The sequence below is a fragment of the Vicugna pacos genome, chromosome 12, assembly GCF_048564905.1.
Source record: "Vicugna pacos chromosome 12, VicPac4, whole genome shotgun sequence".
Lineage (NCBI taxonomy): Eukaryota > Metazoa > Chordata > Mammalia > Artiodactyla > Camelidae > Vicugna > Vicugna pacos.
The window spans coordinates 53,822,992-53,844,182 of record NC_132998.1 but is presented as its reverse complement, the minus strand read 5'-3'; the positions used below and the strand labels follow the sequence as shown (position 1 = coordinate 53,844,182).

Below are 21,191 nucleotides of genomic sequence, written 5' to 3'. Positions count from 1 at the left end.
AACAGAAGAAAAGGGAGAGCGAACCTCTTAATACTTCGCTTAAATTGGAGATCATTAACTTGGCACTGCGCTAACCTGCAAAGCCGTTAGAACCACAGAAGGGCAAAGAAGGGGGGGGTTGTGCCACGTTACGGGCCTTAGAACCTAAACTGAGTAGAAAAGGTAGAAAGGAAACGAAAAGGGGAGCAAATAAAAGAAGAAATCAGCGCTCCAAGCTTGGAAGTCTGGGAGGCCTAGGGGGCTGGATGAAGACAACGAAAAGCTGTGGGTGGGTGAGATTTCGTGAACTTCATTTCAGAACTGTAATGCTTTGGCGATGGCGAGGCATTGCCTCCAAAAGCGAATTTCTCGGTCATTAGGAAGCTAGGCGTTCAGTGGCGGTGACAGGCTGGCTGGAGACGCCCGGACTCCTCAGACTCGGACGACCGAGACGTGAAGCGTCATGCGCGTGCGCAGTGCCCGCGCGTGCGCAGTGTGCGTAATGTGCGCTCGTGCACGAGCTCGTCGGCGCCTGCGCACGACGTCGCCGCCGCCGCCGCCGCAGCTGCTTGGGTTCAGCTCTCCCCCGGCGCGGTGCTGAATGGGCTTCCGGGAAGCCGCCCGCCGTGAGGAGTTGGCGGTTCTTCAGCGCCCCGAGCCTCAGTGACTCGCCCTCCGTCAGCCAGAAACCCTCCTCCTGGGCCCGCGCGGGAGGAGCGGGGCCTCTGAGGGGAGCGGCGAGCCCGCCGGCCCCGGTCTCTTTCCCTGGCGGCGGCGGCGGCGGCGGCGGCGGCTTCCTCCGTAGGACAATATGTTCAAGAGAATGGCCGAATTTGGGCCTGACTCCGGCGGGAGAGTGAAGGTCAGTGCCCGGCCCGCGCCCCCCCTCCGGGAGAGGCTCTCGCGCCCCGATTCCTCCCTGCGCGGCCGGGGACGGCCCGCTGGTTGCCTCTCGCGTCTTCTGGCCTCGGGATGGAACCGCGGTTTCCGGGAGGACGGCGAGTCCGAGCCCCAGAGGGAACATCACGGTTTCATTGGGCCCCAGCCTCGCGCGTCGCCGCCTGCCTTCCGTCCCGGCCCAAAAATCAGATGTCATCAGTGGTGCCCAGGGGAGAGCTGGACATTGTTGCCAAGAAACACGGGCTGGGAGGTCCCGGCTTGGTGCTCCTCCGCTGCCAGCCCAGGTCACCTGTAAACCGGGGCGGGGTGGGGGTCTGGGTGCCCACCTATTGTGAGAATAATAACAGTAGCACATTTTCGATACTCACTGAGTACAAGCCCAGTAGGTGAACGCTTTACCCGATTCTCTTATTCAGACCCTATAGCAACCTTACAAAGGCAGCATCAAACCCCTCTTCCCCCCAGTATTCACGAGTAACTGAAGAACCGAGGGAAGAAAAGTTCAGAAAACGTCCCCAAGTTCATGGTGTTCATAAAGCCCCAAAGCTACAGCCGAAAAACTAACCAAGGCCTGCAAAGAACGTAACACTGCCCAGCACATAGGCAACATTGAGTCCATGTTAGCTGCTTTGTTTCTAATAGAAGTTATCATAGAGCCTACCGTAGTGTTTGACACTGTGACACATTTCCTCCCACTACATCCCCTGGGACGTTAACTTTTTACGACAGGACCAGCTGGTCCCGATAAAACACCTATTTTACCCCTTCTGGTTTTAATTGATCGCAGAAAGGAAATTTTTCTTTAAAAAGGAATCACCCACTTTTGCACCAATCTCTTCTCTCTGTTACATTGTTTTCATGTGATTTTATACTGTGTATACAATTAGCATACACAGTGCTTTAGTACTTCTTGCAAAGTGGGAGTTCTTCGAAAGTTTCAAAAGCTTCTGAAATTTAATGGAAGGGGAGAGAGATGTCAGGTAAAATTCATAGTGCCATAAGCTTCATTAACATATACATTTGCCCACGCTTTGGGGCCAGGTTTTGGACTGATCAGAAAGTACTGCTGAACAAAGTGTTACAACGCTAGATTTTGGAGACAAACTTCCAGAACTTTCTCTACTTGTAATCATGTTGGGTTCTGAAAGTTTTTAAATCCAAAATGACTTGAGATCAGGTCTGTAGTCCTCAAAGCTTTTCCACCAAAAACGGGTGTGAGTTAGTCATGTAAAACTTTAAAATATGGGACATATTTCTCCTCCTTGCTGATTGTTATGTGGGCTTGTAAGCATCTTTTTACAATTTAGTTAAAGTTCACCCAGGTAGAGGGTGTTCTGAGGAACTCTGCAAGTTCCTAGCAACGCTGTAGCAGCTAGAGGATCTGTTAGCCACTCAGCATGTCAGTGCTCCTTCTGTGTGTTCATTCAAGCCTTGGACCTGGGGCCCCATCTTTGGTTGTCACAAGAATACCAATAGCACTGGCTGGGATTGTCTAAGTTCGCATGCAAACTGCTTCCCTTCTTCTGAACTAACTTTAGGCTAAAAGGTGTTGGGTTTATTTGTGAATTATCTAGTCACAGTGAAAAGTTTTCCCATTTGTTCACCGCTCTTCCTCATTTCTTGCTAACCGCTGATTACACTGGCCCAGCACTTCTTACGTGTGATGTATCTTGCTCTTTGACCTTCAGGTTATTACTGTTGAACGATTGATCTCAGATTCATGTGCAACATTCAGCTTTTTCTCTTCACTTGAAACTTTTCCTCTCTTCTTTCCGTCATAATCTGTTAAAACTCACTGCCTTTTACTCTTACCAGATGTGATGAGTAACATGTATGTACATCTTGGAACTGAGCACAGAAGTAGCAAACATTCCATCATCCAGTGTTTACCAAGCTCAGTCATCCAAGTGCCTTTTATCATTATCTGAATCCAACTGTAATGTTTAACAGGTTGTCAATTTTTAAAGCCCTTTCCTGTGCGTTACGATTTTTGAAATTGTGGGTTTGAATTGCTAGTTCTAGTTATGGTTTGTCTAATACAGATTAAAGTAAGCACAATCAGTAATAAAAGGAAAACGTTTGCCCTCATTCCACCTAAAATCCTCTTCCAAACTGCCTTTAATTTTTGTGCTGTGCTTTAGAAAACACTGCTGTAAGCTGAGAAATAAGGACATTACCAGCAGGGGATGGCAGTCAAAATCGATGACCATCTCCAGACCTTACTTTAAAGTTTTTCACTGAAGACCCTTTTCTGTTTCTTAAAAAGAAAAAAAAAAGAAAAAAAAAAGCTCTCAAAGTACTTTACATGATTTAAATAGACACTTTCAAAATGGGAACATTGTAATTAATCTAGTGTTATTTATGATAATATGAAATAAGGATAATTGTCTGGAATTGATTTTTTGAGGGGAATCCATGGTTGGAGCAAACTTGGGTTGTTAGACTGCCTGCCATTCCTTAAAACAAGCTTTCAGAGCTCTCATTCTGTTCATTTGGGTAACAATACAATATTAATTGGTTTTGAAATTACTTTTCTTATAGGGGGTTACTATCGTTAAACCAATAGTTTATGGTAATGTTGCTCGATATTTTGGAAAGAAAAGAGAGGAGGATGGGCACACCCATCAGTGGACAGTATATGTGAAGCCATATAGAAATGAGGTAGGTACTTGTTTTTCCTGAAACTTTTTTGAAGCTACAGTTTGTTTTGCTTGAAGATAACTTGTAATATTATAGTAACCTAATAATAAAACTGACCCATTATAAAAAAGTTGATGGAATAAAGTAAAAGCTGTCATCTTCATATAATTGTTAGTAGAAATCAATTTTTCCAAATAATTTTTTTAATTAAGTTATGGTAACAAGAACTATGCTAGAAACACAGTACATCTTCCAATCACCACACCTTAAGGTAACCTAGTATATAATCAAATGTTTCAGGAAGAGTAAATTTAAGTGATAATTTGATAATAAGACCATCAGAGATTATGAAAGACAAAACTGTTATGTAATCTAGCTGCTGGTAATTTTATTTTGCTGCTGAATCTTCAGTGCCTGGAATGCAGCCAGTACATAGTAGGTATTCAGCAGATATGCACTGAGTGAATGAACTCTTGAAAACCCTTCATTCTGTATTTCAGTTATCATTGAGCCAACATAGTGGAAGCAAGAAGACTAGTGAGAATCTATGTTATCATTGTAATCATTTGTCACTGTTTGGAAAGTCTGAAAAATCATTTAGAGATGTCATGAAGAGGTGTTACTTAAAAGATGAAAACGGTGGCTAATAGCCCAGGGGTAAATTCACAGCTCGATCATGATGAAGGCAGTCTGCTGCAAACACTTTGGATTATATGTAGGAGACTAGAATTTTGGACATACATTTAATTTATGAAGAGGACACATTTTGTGAATGAATTTAATAAATATTCAAAATAATTCTGTAAGTTTTAAGGGTGGAGATGCTGACTTATCATTCAGAATTTCTTCCAATACTGAAATACACTTTCTCCCCACGTAACCCCACAGTATGTTCAGTCACATTTAATAAATTAAGAGATTACAAATGTAGAGGTAAATGAGAGGAAGGGCAATATGCCACACATTAAATTGCCAAGCAGAACCGTGACTGAGCTGAGGGCAGCAAGTAAGAAGATTAATGAACATTACTGTTGAATGCGACTTACTCTTTTTTGCTTTTTCCTATTTCTCTATAATGAATTCTTTTTGAAGAGGCCATCTTCACAGGGAGAATCCCTTTTATGTGCAGGAACTAATGAATATGCTTCTGTGCTTCAAAATGAAATTAAGAAAAGGAGGGGTTCTACATCCAGCAGTTTTAGGTCGCTTAGCTTAGTTGACCTTTGTATGGTGTAGTTTTGTTCTTTGAAGTTGCTTAGTTCTTAGATTTGCTTTGGTTTACGTGGTTATTTCTATTAAAATTATTGGAAATGTACTGTGTTTCATGGAAAAATCAAAACTGATTTGAGTATTGTCTACAGAGATGTATAAAAACAGGATTTGCAAAATAAGTGAATTAGGGACATGTGATTTTCTGTACGTTATGCGTTATGAAAATTCAGCACAAGCTTCCTTTGTTTAAAATAAAAAAAACCTCCAGGGTATAATTCATGTTTTTAGAAAATTGATTTCCATAAAATTTGAGGGGAAGTATCTTTTATAAAATTAGTATATATACTCACTGTAGTTCTCTCCCAGTTTTATATGTGGATGGCAGAACTAATTAATTCCTCTGTATTTTAGGATATGTCAGCGTATGTGAAGAAAATCCAATTTAAATTACATGAAAGCTATGGCAATCCTTTAAGAGGTACAGTAGTTTTTTGATTCATAACACATACATTTAAAAAGAGCTGGGAAACTGTATCGATAATTTATAATTTATAATTGTTTTATTTCTTCTTTTCTTAGTTGTTACAAAGCCTCCATATGAAATTACTGAAACAGGATGGGGTGAATTTGAAATAATCATCAAAATATTTTTCATTGATCCTAATGAAAGACCTGTGAGTAATGCTAATCTTTGCAAATGTAAAATGGGTATTTTCTTAGTAATTGTGAAAATGTAACAGTACCTAATGAATAGCTTGTTATATGTTGACACTGTTATTCAGATATACTCTATGTAAGCTTATGGCGTGGTGTAACTTGCCGTGAGTTACGATTTTTCATTTTTAAGTGAAGTGCCTTTCAAAACTCTTCCATTTTTCAAGTATAAAATGAAGGGATACAGTGTGAACAGTTATTTGAAAGAAATCATGGCAGTCATAGGCTTACTACATCAAAAAGTTTAAAAGTCATTAGTATCATTTGGTTATTAGTAATAAACAGGTTGAGTCCACAGGATCTCTGAAATGGGAATATCCAGTGTTTTAGTTAAAAGGCCTTGAAACAGTCTTACTGCTTTTTCAAACTCCCATCAGTCCTAGCAGCTTTATATCTTATTCGTGAATCCTTATTTAAAACCACTGATGTTTTCATCTTTTGACCTCTTCTTCAGTTTGTTGCTTGATAATGTAAAAAGTCCCTTCAAGCTTTCACTTTGACCCTTCAGCAATTTGTGGGGTTGATGAGGGTACGAAGGCTCAGAGATGAAGCCACACGCTCAAAACACAGAGCTGATTGTGGCAGAGCTGGCTTTTGAGCCCAAGTATTTGCATTCAGACCTCACACTCTTTTGGAGGGGGGCGGTTACTAGGTTTGTTTACTTATTTATTTACCGGAAGCACTAGGGATTGAACCCAGGACCTCAGGCATGCTAAGCGCATGCTCTACCACTGAGCTATTCCCTCCCCACTTAGACCTCACACTGCTTTAAATATAGCATTTGATGCATACACTTTATAATGATTTTAGGTAACTTTTTGGAAAATTCTTTGAGGTTCTAAATAGGTTTCTGCAGCTTCAACATGAACTCTGATGTTTCACCGGCTAGGTTTTATTTTGCTCAAGTAATCGCACATCGCGCTACAAAGCTTTTCCTTTGATGTCTTAACTGTATCTGTCTTTAAGTATTTTGAAGACGTGTTGCTCTTGCCAAAGTGAATTATCACTGAGTAACTTTTTGTTTATTATACTATTTATGTAATAATCTTATTCTTACATTAGAGAAATTATCTTGCCCTCACTGAGCATTTTAATATTGGTCATTCCTTTTGAAAGTATTAAATCTTTTTTCCCCACAGTAGATTTGTAAACTTTAATCTTCACAGAGTAACTGTCACAGTGAATCTAACTTCACTTGTATAATTAAAAGAATTCAAGTCTTAGTGATTCCCCAGTTTAACTTCCATAGCTGTGTCTTGTGTGACTTTTATATACAGTCACTCTCTAGAGATGTTTTGTAACAGATCCTTACCCTCTTCAAAACATTTGTAGTTAGTAGATGTGGATGGATAGTAATACCTAATAGAAAAATTAAAGTACAGAGAATTTCGGTGATCTGCCACAGTAAGTTGTTGAGACAAGGTCCTGAATATGATATGTTTACTGAATCAGTTACAGAAATGATGATGTCTCATGATGATGATGAAAACCATTGCACAGATATCATGTCTGTTTTTATTTCACAGGTAACCCTGTATCACTTATTAAAGCTGTTTCAGTCAGACACCAATGCAATGCTGGGGAAAAAGACAGTGGTTTCAGAATTCTACGATGAAATGGTAAGTAGATTTAATGATGAGAGTTTGTAAAGCATCTTAAATGGTACACTTTGAAGTTATCAGGCTTTTTTTTTCATTCTATCCCATTAGATATTTCAAGACCCAACAGCGATGATGCAACAGTTATTAACCACATCTCGTCAGCTTACCTTAGGAGCCTATAAGCATGAAACAGAATGTAAGTGTCATGAGCTCATAATTAACCCTGAAGAATAATGTATTCTTTAATAGTGAAAGGATTGTATGATTAGTGACTATTAAATTATAAAACAAAATATGTATTGCTGTATAGGAAGGATGTTTTAGATGTTCTCAAAGTAGGCCTGCTGTCAGAATGGTAAAGACCCCTCACATACTGTGAAATTCTGTTTGCCTTTTATTCACTAATTACATTTAAACATAGCTTTTCATTAATCTTGCTTAACCTGCTCGATCATTTTCTCTTTACTAGTCTTTACTCACAAAATTGGTTTGAAGAACTTTGCATAACATTATTATAGTTTGCTATACTGTGACAGTTTTATATTAATTTTATATAGTTTTATATTAATGCTGAGAGGGTGAAAACCAGAATGCCTCAGTGTTCATCAGTCATGGTGTATTTTCCCTCTAAGCTGATGTGGCCTCAGAATCCACTGCACAGGATTTGATGCAACTGTTGCCTGTCATTTGCAGTTGGCATTCAAGATGAAAATGAAACCTGTTTACCAACCCTGTGTTGATATTTGTCACCATTCCTTCAGTTATTCCTTTGATCTTTCATTCGTTTGAAGGGAGAAGGGAGTTGTACCCCAAGTCTGGTATTCAAGGAGAGGTCTGGGCTAAAGATATAAATTTGAAAGTTAATACAGAGATGGATTTGTAAATTGTGAGACCACATAGTATCATCAAAAGAGTGAGTAAAGATGGAAGCGTTCAAGACAGCCCTGAGCACTCCAGCATTTAAGGATTAAGAAGCTGACCAGCATGGGAACTTAAGAAAGAAAAATGAGTGTGAAGGGAGAAAAGCTAGGTGCACGTAATCCTAGAGCCAAGTGAAGAAAGTACATCAAGAAATAGTCATTAACTGTACCCAGTACCTCTGATAGGTCAGGTGAGTTGAGCCAGGAAGTGGGTGACCGCAAGGTGGAGGCCCTTGGTGATCTTAATGGGGGCGGTTGAAGGAGAACAGTCAGGACAGAAGGCCAGTTGAAGTGGATCAAGAGAGAGTGAGATGAGAGAAACTGGGGACAGGCGCAGTGCACAGCTCTGTCTTGGAGCTTGGCTGTGAAGGGAAAGCAGTCCTTGAAGCAGTAGCAGGAGCAGGATATGAGGTCAAGAGGGCGGTGTTTTCCAGGGGAAATAGACCAGTTTATTTGTAGGCTGGGAGAAGGGATCTAGTAAATGGGAGTAGGGGACGAGAATGTAGAGGAGAAAGAGGTTGTTGTCTGACCATTAATGGTTATACATAGTGTTTTGTTTGTATTTTCATGAAACCCGTGACTCGGAGTTAAAAGATCTGAATACTGGTTGTAATTTTGCCGCTTGGTAGTTGTTTAAAATTTAAAATCACACTCATTTAAAATTTTTATGCTTCAGTTTCTACATCTGTAAAAGTATTTACCTGGTCTACTGAATTGTGAACGCAAAGCAGATACGTATGTGATCACTTTGCAAGGTCTGAAGCAATATGCTACCGTAATCTGTCACTGGTCATTTTCTTTCCATTTTGGATCTTGTTTCTCCCATAAATGTGGCCAATTCGTAGAGGAAGCTTCTCTTTTAAAATTCAAGTGTCCACATTTTTGTGTTTTCAACAAAACTAATATTAATACATTTATGTGTAATATAAATAATCTGTGTTATAAAAAGATTTTTCTATACATTAATTTTGATTTGTTAAAGCTTTTGTATGCAACTTTATAAGCTTTGGGAGCTTTTATCAGTAAGTTGCATGTTTTGTATTATTTTCAGTTTATTTTCTCAACAGTATCAAATCCATAAGGAAGAAAAAGATAATTCCGTAAATGGTATTGGCACAATAGATGAGCTTTTGGCAAGAAAATTTAATTTAGATCATTGCTTCATAGCAGTTACCAAAACAAATTCTAGTTTAATTAATGACAGTTAACCTGCTGTTTAAAAAATTAGAAAAAAAGACTGTCTTTCCTGGCTAGGGAAGAATTTCTAAATTTGAGGTGTTAAAAGAAATTATGTTAAAAGAAAGATAAACTTGATTTTGTTTAAAAAAATTAATTTCTGCATTTCTAAAGGGCAAAAAGAAAAATAAATTTGTGGAAAATATGGCAAAGAATTAATATCTTTAAAACCCTAAAATAAATAAAATAGAAAAAATATTTTTAAACTTTAGCTGATAAATAGACAAAAGGCATGGATAAACAGATGAAAAAAAGAGATGACTAGTAAATAAAAAGGGAAATATTCGACACTGCTAGTAATTTTTTAAATGCAAACCAAACAGTAGTGGGTGGCTATATATGTATCAAATGAGCAAAAGGAGTCTCTAATAGTTGTACTATTAAAGATGTGGTGAACCTTGCATTCTCATGAATTGTTTGTGTGAATAGGCCTTTTAGGCAGGCAACAAGAATATTAGTCAGAGGTCTAAAAAATGTACACTTTTACCAATTTGAGAGCATTGTGCTCAATATTTGGTAATAATATCAGATATATTGAGTACTTACTATTTGCACTGTTCTAAGTCTGTACATGCATAAACTGATTGAAATCTACAGTAACTTTATTAGTTAATCTATTTAGAAAAGGAAAATGAGGTACAGGGGGGTTAAGAAGCTTGCCCAAGTACTAGTTAGTGGTAGAGCCGGGACTTGATCCCAGATCCTTAGAACTTAGGATCGAGAAACAGTAATATTTTTAGATAGAGTAATAAGATAGAGGTTGCTTATTATACAGCACATTAAAAATTTATAAAGGTATTTATACTAGTAAGCCATGGAAATTAAGCACTGTTGATGTGGCATTTAATAGAAATTGATTTTACAAGGAATAATTAAAGTGATAACGAACACTTAATGAGAACGTACATGTACTAGACAAGTGCTTTACATTTCTTAACTCACTGAATACACTTCAAGGTACTAGGAGGAGGGTACTGTTAGCCCCACTTTGTAGGTAAGACCACAGATCATAGAGCAATTTGATATCTTGCCCCAAATCACCCAGCAGAGCCAGGATTTAAACCCAGATAGAGTCTGTGTTCTTAACCAATACGTTGTTCTATCTCTGTATAAAAGCTTTACAGTCTGTGCTTCTAACCTGCAAGCTACCTTGGCTTCATGAAAGTAGTTCTTTTTCTTTGATTGATTTACTCTAAATTGAGGCTTCATTTGAAAATTTAAAACAGAAAATTTTTTAAAATATATATGAGCATTTATATATAGGAAGCAGAAAACTAGAACAAGCCGAAAGAAGCTTTTTAGTATTTTCCCGTAGGATCTCATTGTTAATTAACCCAGTTCTTCCAGTATATGGTTCCCTTTGCAATCCTATGATTTGTCAAAAGTAAAGTAAAAAGACTAAATTAAACAATAAGAATCTGTAGTGAATGCTGCCCTTCTGACAAATGAGTTAAATTAGGTCTTCCTGACTCTATTTAAAATTACTTGTTATAGTCATATGGGACTCCTTTTTGTTTCCCAAATCTTTATTCCAGTTCACCTGCCTTATTCTTTTCTCAGTCTTTAAACCTCAGTTCAGATTTTGCTGCTGCCTAGAAGTCTTCCTTGATACACACACATGCCCTTTCCCAATGGTGTAAATCCAGTCTGCTCTCCTAGCTCCTTGTGATTACCTCATGATGCTGTAGTACATTTTTCTTGTCTGTCTCCTACCTCTGCATCTTATCATCTAACAATGTGCCTTTCACTATGTATTTTAATTGATGAGGAGAGAGGGAGCAAGGAAATAAAAATTTCTGCATAGTAAAAGCATTGTCAGCAAAGCCAGGAAAAAGCATTGTACTCATGTCACAAATGACTAGTGTCTTTAATATATAAAGAGCTCCTGCACATCATTAGGAAAGACCAAAAACCAGTAACTAAAAAGCTTCTGCAGAACAAAGGAAACCATCAACAAAATGAAAAGACAACCTACTAAATGGGAAGAAATACTTGCAAATTATATATCTGATAAGGGCTTAATATCCAAAATGTATAAACTCATACAACTTAATAGCAAAAAAAAAAAAACCCAAAGCATACAATTTGATTAAAAACTGGGCAGAAGATCCAAATAGACATTTTTCCAAAGAAGACATGCAGATGGCCAACAGGTACATGAAAAGATGCTCAACATCACTAACATCACTAAACATCAGGGAAATGCAAATCAAAACCACAATGAGATATCACCTCCTGCCTGTTGGATTGGCTATTATCAAAAAGACAAGTGACAAGTATTGGCAAGGAAGTACAGAAAAGGGAACCCTGTGCACTGTTGGTGGAAATATACATGGTGCAGCCACTGTGAAAAATAGTATGGACGTTCCTCAGAAAATTAAAAATAGAGCTACAGTATGATCCAGCAATTCTACTTCTGGATACATATCTGAAGAAAACGGAAACACTGACTCAGAAAGACACATGCATCTCCATGTTCCTTGCAGCATTATTTACAGTAGCCAAGATAGGAAAACAATCTAAGTGTTCATCCATCCATGGATGAATGTATACAGAAAATGTGGTGTATATATGCATAAACATACAGTGGAATATTGTTTAGCCATAAAAAAGAAGGAAATCTTGCCATTTGCAATAACATGGATCAACCTCAAGGGCATTGTGCACTGTGAAATAAATCAGACAGAGAAAAACGAACACTGTATGATCTCATTTATATGTGGAATCTTAAAAGAAAATAATAGCTCACAGATACAGAGAAAAGGTTGGTGGTTGCTAGAGGCAAGAGGTGGGCAAAAAGTTACAAATTTCTAGTTATAAAAGAAAAAGTCATGTGGATGTAATTTATAGCATGGTGACTATAGTTAATAATACTGTATTGCATATTTGAAAGTTGCTAAGAGAGTAGATCTTAAAATTTCTCATCCCAAGGGAAAAAAAATGTGTAACTGTATATGGTGATAGATGTTAACGTCAGACTTACTGTGATGATCATTTTGCAATATATACAAATACTGAATCATGATATTGTACACTTGAAACTAATATGTTATATGTTAGTTTAAAAAAGCTAACTCAAAAAAAAAGAAAAAACGGTTGGGGGGTGGAGTGGAGAGCCAATAACCTAATAGAAAAATGAGCAAAAGAAAAACAATTCATAAAACGAAAGGGAGAAATGTCCCCAAAACATGGAAAGATCGTCAGCCTCAGAAGTCATAGAAATGTAAATTAAAACTACTCTGAAATACCATTTTCAACCTTTCCGAGTAACCAAGACCAAAAAATTGATGCAGTAGGAAAATGGACATACAATTCTAGTGAGATTTTAAATTTAATAGAACCTCGAAGAGTCACTTGGCTTTCTTCCAAAATTACAAGTGCAAATATCTTTCAACCTAACAATTACTGTTTACAGCAGTGTATCCCCCAAGTATACCGAAATGATTATGCACAGCATACACATTATTGCATTGTTCGTTAACAGGGAGAAAAATGGAAATACTCCAGCTGTGCGTCAGAGGGGACAGATACATGAATTTCATGTGTCCATTCAACGAGGTTCTCCGCAGCCATTGAAAGAGTGAGACAGCTCTTTGATAAGGAATGAGCTGTCAGATACAGTAATGTTAAGTGAAAGAGCAGGCTGCAGAGCAGTGTGCATAGTGAGTGTGACACTACTTGTGTTGGGGACAAGGAGAGGAAGTCACACTTAGGTGTATGCTTGTCTCTGAACAGATTACTTCTGGAAAGAGACCAAAGAAACATAACAGTGATTATCTCTGGGAAGAGCACTTGTTGCTGGGAGGCAAGGATGAAAGGAGACATTTTTTTCATTCTCTGCACTTTTCAGCCTTTTAATTTTGTATCATGTGTATGTACTGCCTATTTTCAAAAACAATCTTAAAAATAAAAGCAGTGAAAGAAATTACAAAGAAAAATATGGGTTGTTTTGGCAGTATAAAAATTTACCTGTGTTACAAAATCTATCACAAAAAGAAAGTTACCAGCAAGGGCAAAATAAGGAAACATTGCTTGTTTTTAATGTGCTAGATGCTTTACATATATTACTTAATCCTCATAAATCCTCTGAGAAATGTTAAGTTTTAACCACATCATACAGAAATGAAGGGAGACTTAGAGATACCAGCATTCAGCTAATAAGGGGTCAAGGGTGTATTTGAGCTAAAGTCTTCCTCATTTCAAGGGATTTGGGGTTTTTTCTTCACCGAACCATGCTGCTTCCAGTCAGCGATCATCTTATATTAAGAGAAGTACAACTATGCCTTTATAGTCATCGGCAGCAATTACCTGAAATGTCCACAAGGTGGAAATGTTGGGTGGTAATAGCTATTTTTCTTTGTAAAACATACTGTTACACTATCCAAGTGGAATATTTAAATAGATACATTCTGTTTTGCAGTAATGATATTTTTTCTTTAGTAATTTTTATGTAGCCAGCAAGAATGTCTTGAATATCATTTAGTGATCCTCTGTCATAAGAGTTGTTAATATGGCTTTTTATGTGCCAGTTATTCTAGATACTTTATATACTATTTCATTGAAACTTTTCAACAAATAATATTAAGAGGTGTTTGCTATTATAATCTTCATTTTAGAAATGAGGAAATGAGCACAGAGGTAATAAATAGCTTATTCAAAGTGGCACAGTGAATAAATAATAGAGCTGGAATTCAAACCTAGATGGTTAATACTGTCTTCTTTTGAAAAAAGATATAGATCTGTTTTACCAGTGTGATTTTGTTTATGTAAACTTTACCTGTACATAAATTACAAATTTACACATTTACAAGTACTCTGTTTAGTTAACTCTTATTAGCTGGATGTCTCTTGGATTGCATGCTCCCTTATTTCCAAATAAATACGTATGTGGAGAAAAACAAGAACATTACATCTTAAAATCTTAACTGTGAATTAAAATTAAAATATTAGTGGCCAGAATTTCATTCTTTTTGGCAGAAAACATCTTAGATCCTCTCTTGACAGTTGAGAATTTCTTTCCCACGCCCATGTTTAAAGTTCCATATCCTAAGTTATCCTCATTTCGTCGTGGGAGCACTAACCTGAGGAAATGCTGCATGTATTACTCTGTGACATATCTTAGACATATGAGAAAAATGAAATGAATCAGTAAAAGTGTATATTTTCTTCAGTTGCAGAACTTGAAGTGAAAACTAGAGAAAAATTAGAAGCTGCGAAAAAGAAAACAAGCTTTGAAATTGCAGAGCTTAAGGAGAGATTAAAAGCAAGTCGTGAAACTATAAATTGTTTAAAAAATGAAATCAGGAAACTCGAAGAAGATGATCAGACAAAAGAAATATAAAGAGTTCGGAAGAAAACTTGATAGTAAGCAAAACTGAAAATAAGGGACTTTAAAGAAGAGATGGACTGCAAATGCTGGCATGTTTCTCAGAGGAACTGCATTTACAGTTGTCGGCCATAGATTTCTCAGCAGTGGGGGCAAAGTATTTGAGCTTTTCAAGCGATCTTTAATGTGAAATACATATGTGTATAAGGATGAATGCTGTATAGCATGTCATCAACCCATTTCAGGGTAGTTCTGTGTTAAGCACAATTTTAAAACATTTTTATTGCATTGTATGTATAGCTTATCTTTTTAACAGGCATCAAAATTTCATTGTAAGGTATAACTTGTACAAATTTTGTACCTCCCTGGTAGTTAGAATTAGTGGTAAAATTAGTGTGTATATTAAATTTTTTAAGTTCTTACCTGCCCCTATCCTAACTCTTGTATCTGATGTGCCCAGTGCCCAGTGAGCACTCAATAAATGTCGTTCATGGATGCTGTTTCTGCTCCTGATGTGTTTCTTTGTCTTGAAGACCTGGAACTCTTTCTCTATAGTACTGTGACCACACATCTCTTATTGGCAGTCCTCATGGCATAAAGAAGCTCTTTGACAGCGAAAATCATATCTTGAATATTGTTCTGCCTAACTACCACAGTGTCATTAGTTTTCACTTAGAAAAATATTTAATCTCTCATGCATGTTCCAAAGACACAAGATGCAGCTGTGCATCAGTTTCACACACTACCTTTAATTTCTCTACCTTCTCCTCAGGCTGTCTTGTTCAGATTCACGTGGTGAGCCCTCTTCTTTCGAATCCTCTAATTTGAGCGGTAGTGGTACTAACTTTTAAGGCCGTGTTGGCTGAACCATCTTGGTAGCCTAGGAACAACAATAGATAGGAAAGTATGTGGGGAAAACACATGTAACATTGATATAAGTTACAAGCTCCTAAAAAATGGCAATCATGCCTTTGCCTAATGCAGATTTATACTCTGGAGTCGTAACTAGCCACTCTAATACTTGAAAACACTTTTATCTCTTTGCCCTGGTGGATTGGTTACTTCTTACTTTTGCTTACTTTTTTTAGGTTGTGACATTTGTAAGCATTGTAGAGATTGTGCAAAACTCTCTGTGGTCTAAATTTTCTGCCAGGGGCCCCTGGGGATTGTGCCAGGCGTCATTCAGCTTTCCCCTACCTCCTACCCCAGTGTCTACATTGTAGGCTAGGGCTTGGGAAGAGATCAGAAAAAAGGGATGGTGGAAAAGTCCCTTTCTACTTAAGGAACCCTGACATAGGAGACCATCCCTCCGTTATTCCAGTCACATTAGCCCCCATGAATGTATTGGTTCATAAAACTAAAGTTCATGGAGGTAATTCTGACTTTATGCATGGATGAATACAAGAGTTCAAAATATGTCATCATGACTCAGTCTTGCCTTCTGTCAGCTCTTATTTGTATGTTGGTTTTAGTCTAAATAAGATCTCCCATAAGTATGCAGAGAACTAACAAAACAAGAACAGCAACCCAATTTTAAAATGGGCAAAGGATTGAATAGACATTTCTCCACAGAAATACAAATGGCCAGTAAGCCCATGAGTGCTTCATTAGTCATTAGGAGAATGCAAATCAGAACTACAAGGAGGTACTACTTCACACCCACCAGGGTGGCTGTGATTTTAAGCAAAACAAAAACAAAGTAAGTTGACAAGGATGTGGAGAAATTGGGAGGAACCCTCATACATTGCAGCCACTTTGAAAAATAGTTTGGCAGTTCTTCAAAAAGTTAAGCTTAGTTACTCTAATGACCCAGTAATTGCACTACTCCCAAGTGTATACCCAAGTGAAATGAAAACATGTTCACACAAAAACCTGTACGTGTATTTTCATGGCAGATTATGCATAATACCAAAAAGGAAACAACCCAAAACAAATATTCATCAACTGACGAATGAATAAAAGTAGTCTGTCCATACAGTGGAATATTATGCAGCCAGAGGAAGGAAATAAGTACTGATGCTACTACAAAATGAATGAATCCTAAAAACATATGCCAAGTAAAAGGAGGCAGACACAAAAGCCACATATTACATGCTTCTATTTATGTTCGATATTCAGAATAGGCAAATCTGTTTTAAAAAAAAAAAAAGAATTAGTTGTTGCCAGGGGATTTCCATTTGGGATGATGAAATGTTCTAGAATTAGTAGTGGTGATTGCACAACTTTGTGAATGTACTAAAAACACTCAGTTGTACATTCTTTAAATGGTTTAAATGAATACTTTGTGAATTTTATCTCAAAAAAAAAATTTAAACATTTAAGTGGCAAATTTTGCTTAGAATTATAAAAACCTTGAAAATATTCTATAAGGTCTTGATTTCTATTTCCCTATTCTTCTGTAAGTGGAAGAGAATATTTACCAAGGATTAGTAACTTCACTGAGATAAAGACTAAGTAATTAAAGGAAAGGTGTCTAATTAGGCAGCTCACTTCTTTAAAGACAAAATGTTAAGTCTCATTTTTCTATACAGTGTGGGAGGTGGGTAGTGGTGCTAGCCATATTTTACAGATAGATTAGGGACTATAGCTAGATGTTGAGTCAACCAGCAGTGTGGCTCAGACTAGTAATGTTCCTGCTTCACTAATTCTTAATTCTTCTCATGTTCAAAGCATTAGCATTTTTAATTGTCTGATGCTCATACCTAAATACTTCTCAAATCTCCTTTCTTTTAACTAATTGGAGTAATTTAAGACTTTATCAGATATGAACATCAGGTGGCATGAATGTGAAACACTGAGATAAGACTCTTGGTAGCCATTAGTAACTTGTAAGAAAATTCTGGTATTAAATCCTGTTGGTTGGAATATTTAAAAATAGGTATTTGAAATTTCCTGTAGAAGACATTTTGGGTACCTAGTCCTTAACATTACCTCAAATGTCTCCCGTTTGATTTTAGTCTTTGTTGTTGTTGTTTAAATAATAATAGACTTCAAACTCTTGAGACTGAAACCAGAGAAAATGAGGTCATACAGGTACTTGCTTGAAAAAGCATCAGTGAATACTTTGCTGGAGTTGGAAAGAACTTTTAAAGCACAGTGGGAAACCTAGAAATCATAAAGTTGTAGATCTCAAATTGATTGAGTTTAGGAATCTCCTGGGATTTGCTTTAAAATAATCTGGGGAATGGGTGATGGTAGGGGGAATCCAGCATGTAGAGGAAACAAAATTGGCCATGTTGATCATTTTTGAAGTTAGGAAGTATTATTCTCTCTACTTGCATATATGCTTAAAATTTTCCATAAGAAAAGGGATTTTTTTAATGTTAGAAAAAAATTGAAATTCCTTTTTTTCTCCTTGAAGTCAAGAACTAATAAAGACTAAGTCATTTTCACCACAGTGCACTCTCTCAGAAGATAATAGCTTCCACTTGCATTGTTTATGTGTTTACTTCTATTTTTTTTATTTTAATAATTCTAGCAAATTTTTCACTTGATTATTGAATATAACAAAAGTCTGGATGGATGGGTAGGAGGAAGGGAGGGAAGGAGTTAAAAAGAAAAGATGGAGATAGAAAAAGAGAAAGGAGACAATCTCCTACAGAGATTTTAAGTACAGAGTTCCAAGTTTCACCCCCAGAAATTTTATTAGCTGGGTCTGGAATGGAGCCCAGGAATTTGCATTTATACAAGGCATTCAGGTGATTTGAGGAACTGTCATGTTGGTACAGTTTGATAAGCTGGACTACATAAAAATGTAACATTTCTAGATGAGGGGAAAACAAAAATATTCAAAGGGGAAACTGGGTCATATATAACATGGTCTATTTCCTTAATATAAAAATATTCTTGCAAATCATTAAGGAAAGCAAATAAACTACTGGCAAAAGGAACAAATGATACAAACAGGTAGTTCACTAAAGAGGGCATAAAAGTGGCCAATACATATGCTTATTCTCACTAAATCTTAAGAATACGCAAATTTAAACAGCAAATATTTCTTATTTAGGATGAAAAAAAAATTTCAGTTAATTGTTGATAATCAGAGAAGACAATCACTGATGATACCAAAGGAGAGACCAGAAACAGAGCCAGTTTGCAGGTGGAGATGGGTAATCTCTTTTTTGTTGTTTGTTTATTTGAAATTCATGTTTAATTAGACATTCTTTATTTTTACTTGCTGAATCTGATAACTCTACATCTACAGGAGATGGGAAAGATTTAAAAAAAGAAAAAGAAAGAAAGAAAAAGACTGCCCAGTGCTAGCTAGAGAGTGGGGAAACAGCTGCTTTCATACACTGGTAGGATTATAAATTGAGTCAACATTTTGGAGGACAGTTTGGCAATATCTACTAAAATATCCTTTGAGTCAGCAATTTCATTTTTAAAATTTACATTTGTTAACTTTTTACTGAAGTAAGCAATTAGAGTTTTAAGTATCTATTATTGAGAAACAGTTATCCGAAGATGTGAGACATATACAAGAATGTTCACTGTAGTATCATTTATAAACCGAAAAATTAGAAACAAGGTAAATGTGCATCAATGAAAGCTGCGTAAATTATGATACAGTGACGCGGTGGACTCCTCCGTAGTTGTCAGAATGGATAAAGCAGAGCTACATGCTCTGACATGGAAAAGTGTCCGAATTATACTGGTTAGTGAGAGAAACAAAAGGTCCCTTGCAAAACAGTGTTCACGGTTCCATTTTTGTACATAATGTTACGTTAGGATAGACAGAGAAAACATTACTTGGAGGAATTGTCACCAGTCTTAACAACAGGAAGAGGAATTTGAGGGACTGCCCCTATCCACATTATGTGTGTGAATGTTAGAGTTTTTTTTACATTAATAGTGCATTTCATTTGCATGAAAGAGAGTTTAAAAATCATTTTAAAGTGAAAAGGAAAATATGGTGTCTTTTGATTATCAGAACATTGCCTCCTATGAACCAGATCATCGTGAAGTGTCACATGACAGCCCAGGGACGTGAAACGTGGCCTGCAAATGATGTGAGAAGCTGATGGGCCAGGACTTCAGGACGTTTACTGGAGGAGCTTATGGGTAAGACCTGTGCTCTTCAGTGCATCATCCAGTGAACAGGGATAAGTAACATCGTGATCCTGATTTTATCTGTCTTCTGTCCCAGGCTGGACTCTCTGATCTGGCTTTTTAATTATTTTAGTTATCTTCAATTAAAATGATTTTTAATTGACCACCTAGATACCCCATGATATCCATAACTCTGGGTAGCCTCTCCCAATCAGTTTACTTTCTCACTTTCACTGGCTTCCCCCCTCCCCACCAGCTTAACTGCTCTCTGTCTCCAGGCTTCGTTACTTTTCAGTAATTCCTTATCTACCCTTAGTGAATTCCAGGTCATTGCTGTTTGAAAATTTCCAGTCCACTGAATCACCACTCTGCTTATTCGCTAAATTAATAGGGTCATAAAACTGGAAGGTGGCTTAGAGAACATCTAATTCAGTTCCTTCATTTGATGGGGGAGTAAAGTCTTGCAGAAATTAAATGACTTTCAAAGTCACACAGTCCATTGGGACCAGAGGTAGAATTTGAACTCAGCATTCTCTGGCTGAGCAGTCACGGCACATCATTGTACAGCTACACCAAGGCTTCGAGAACAGTGTGTGAACTGGCAGTCAACTTGGATAAAGGCTTTCCAAGAAAGGAGTCTGTAAGTTGGGGTGTACTGTTACTGACACAGTCAAATCCCTGTCATCAAAATTTTGGTTTAATCTCCTTCTAGCTTATCTGATCAAATCATGATCTCAAAATTAATGAGAATTGTCACCCCTACTTGGTTTAATTACATGCATGAATTGAAACCACAAGTCTATTTACTCTTATTGTGCACATCAGCAGATTACCTCAGTTCTTATGTCATTGAGATTACGGATGCCATTCAAGCTGACCCTGTAAACTTCTAACCATACAAAGTTTCTCTTTGTTCTCACCAAATCCTGCTTCCTTTCATCTCCTTTATGTTCTTCCCATCTGTAGTTTTGATTTGAATTTATGCTATATGTACTACTGCAAATTAGGGAAAAATCATTTCACTTTCCCGAGCCTCAGTTTGCTTTAGTGAATGAGTATCTAACCACCTCATGCATTCTGTTTAAGGGTAAGTTGAAATAGCACATGAGAAAGCATTCTGAATGTTAGGAATAAAGAGAACAATAGTGCTAGCTGTTCATAGAACTCCTCAACAAAATGCTAGCAAACTGAATCTAGCAACATGTAGAAAGGATTAAGTGATCTCCTGATCAAGTGAGGTTTATTCCAAGAATACAAAGTTGGTTCAACATATAAAAATCAATCTGTGTAATGCACTGTTACAGGCTGAATGGTGTCCCCTCAAAATTCATATGTTGAAGTCCTAACCCCCAGTACTTCAGAATGTGACTGTATTTGGAGATAAGGTCTTTAAAGGAGGTAATTACATTAAAATGAGGCCATTAGGGTGAGTCCTAATCCAATATGACTGAGTTCTTGTTGAAACAAGATGAGGGAGACCACGTGAAGACACAGGGAGGAGAAGGCCATTTGCAAGCCAAGGAAAGAGGCCTCAGAAGAAACCAACCTGCCACCGCCTGGTCCTCGGACTCCCAGCCTCCAGAACTGTGAGCAAATTTTCTGTTGTTTAAGCCA

The 21,191-nt window shown here is 37.3% G+C and overlaps 1 protein-coding gene across 3 annotated transcripts; it reads left to right on the top strand.

Moving 5' to 3' along the window:
- The first annotated feature begins 530 nt into the window (after window positions 1–530).
- On the top strand, window positions 531–20,368 carry YEATS4 (YEATS domain containing 4). Of its 3 annotated transcripts, none has more exons than XR_012078626.1 (8): window positions 531–841; window positions 3,421–3,540; window positions 5,143–5,209; window positions 5,311–5,405; window positions 6,972–7,064; window positions 7,155–7,242; window positions 18,535–18,627; window positions 19,459–20,368. XR_012078626.1 is itself a non-coding variant. In XM_006197815.3 (7 exons), the coding sequence occupies exons 1-7, from the start codon at window positions 791–793 to the stop codon at window positions 14,541–14,543; spliced, it is 684 nt and encodes a 227-aa protein (XP_006197877.1). In that variant the 5' UTR covers window positions 531–790; the 3' UTR covers window positions 14,544–15,023. The 3 variants fall into 3 exon arrangements, 1 of the variants encoding a protein (XP_006197877.1); XR_012078624.1 differs by having other exon boundaries at window positions 18,535–18,637; XM_006197815.3 differs by lacking the exons at window positions 18,535–18,627; window positions 19,459–20,368 and adding an exon at window positions 14,374–15,023.
- The last annotated feature ends 823 nt before the right edge of the window (window positions 20,369–21,191 follow it).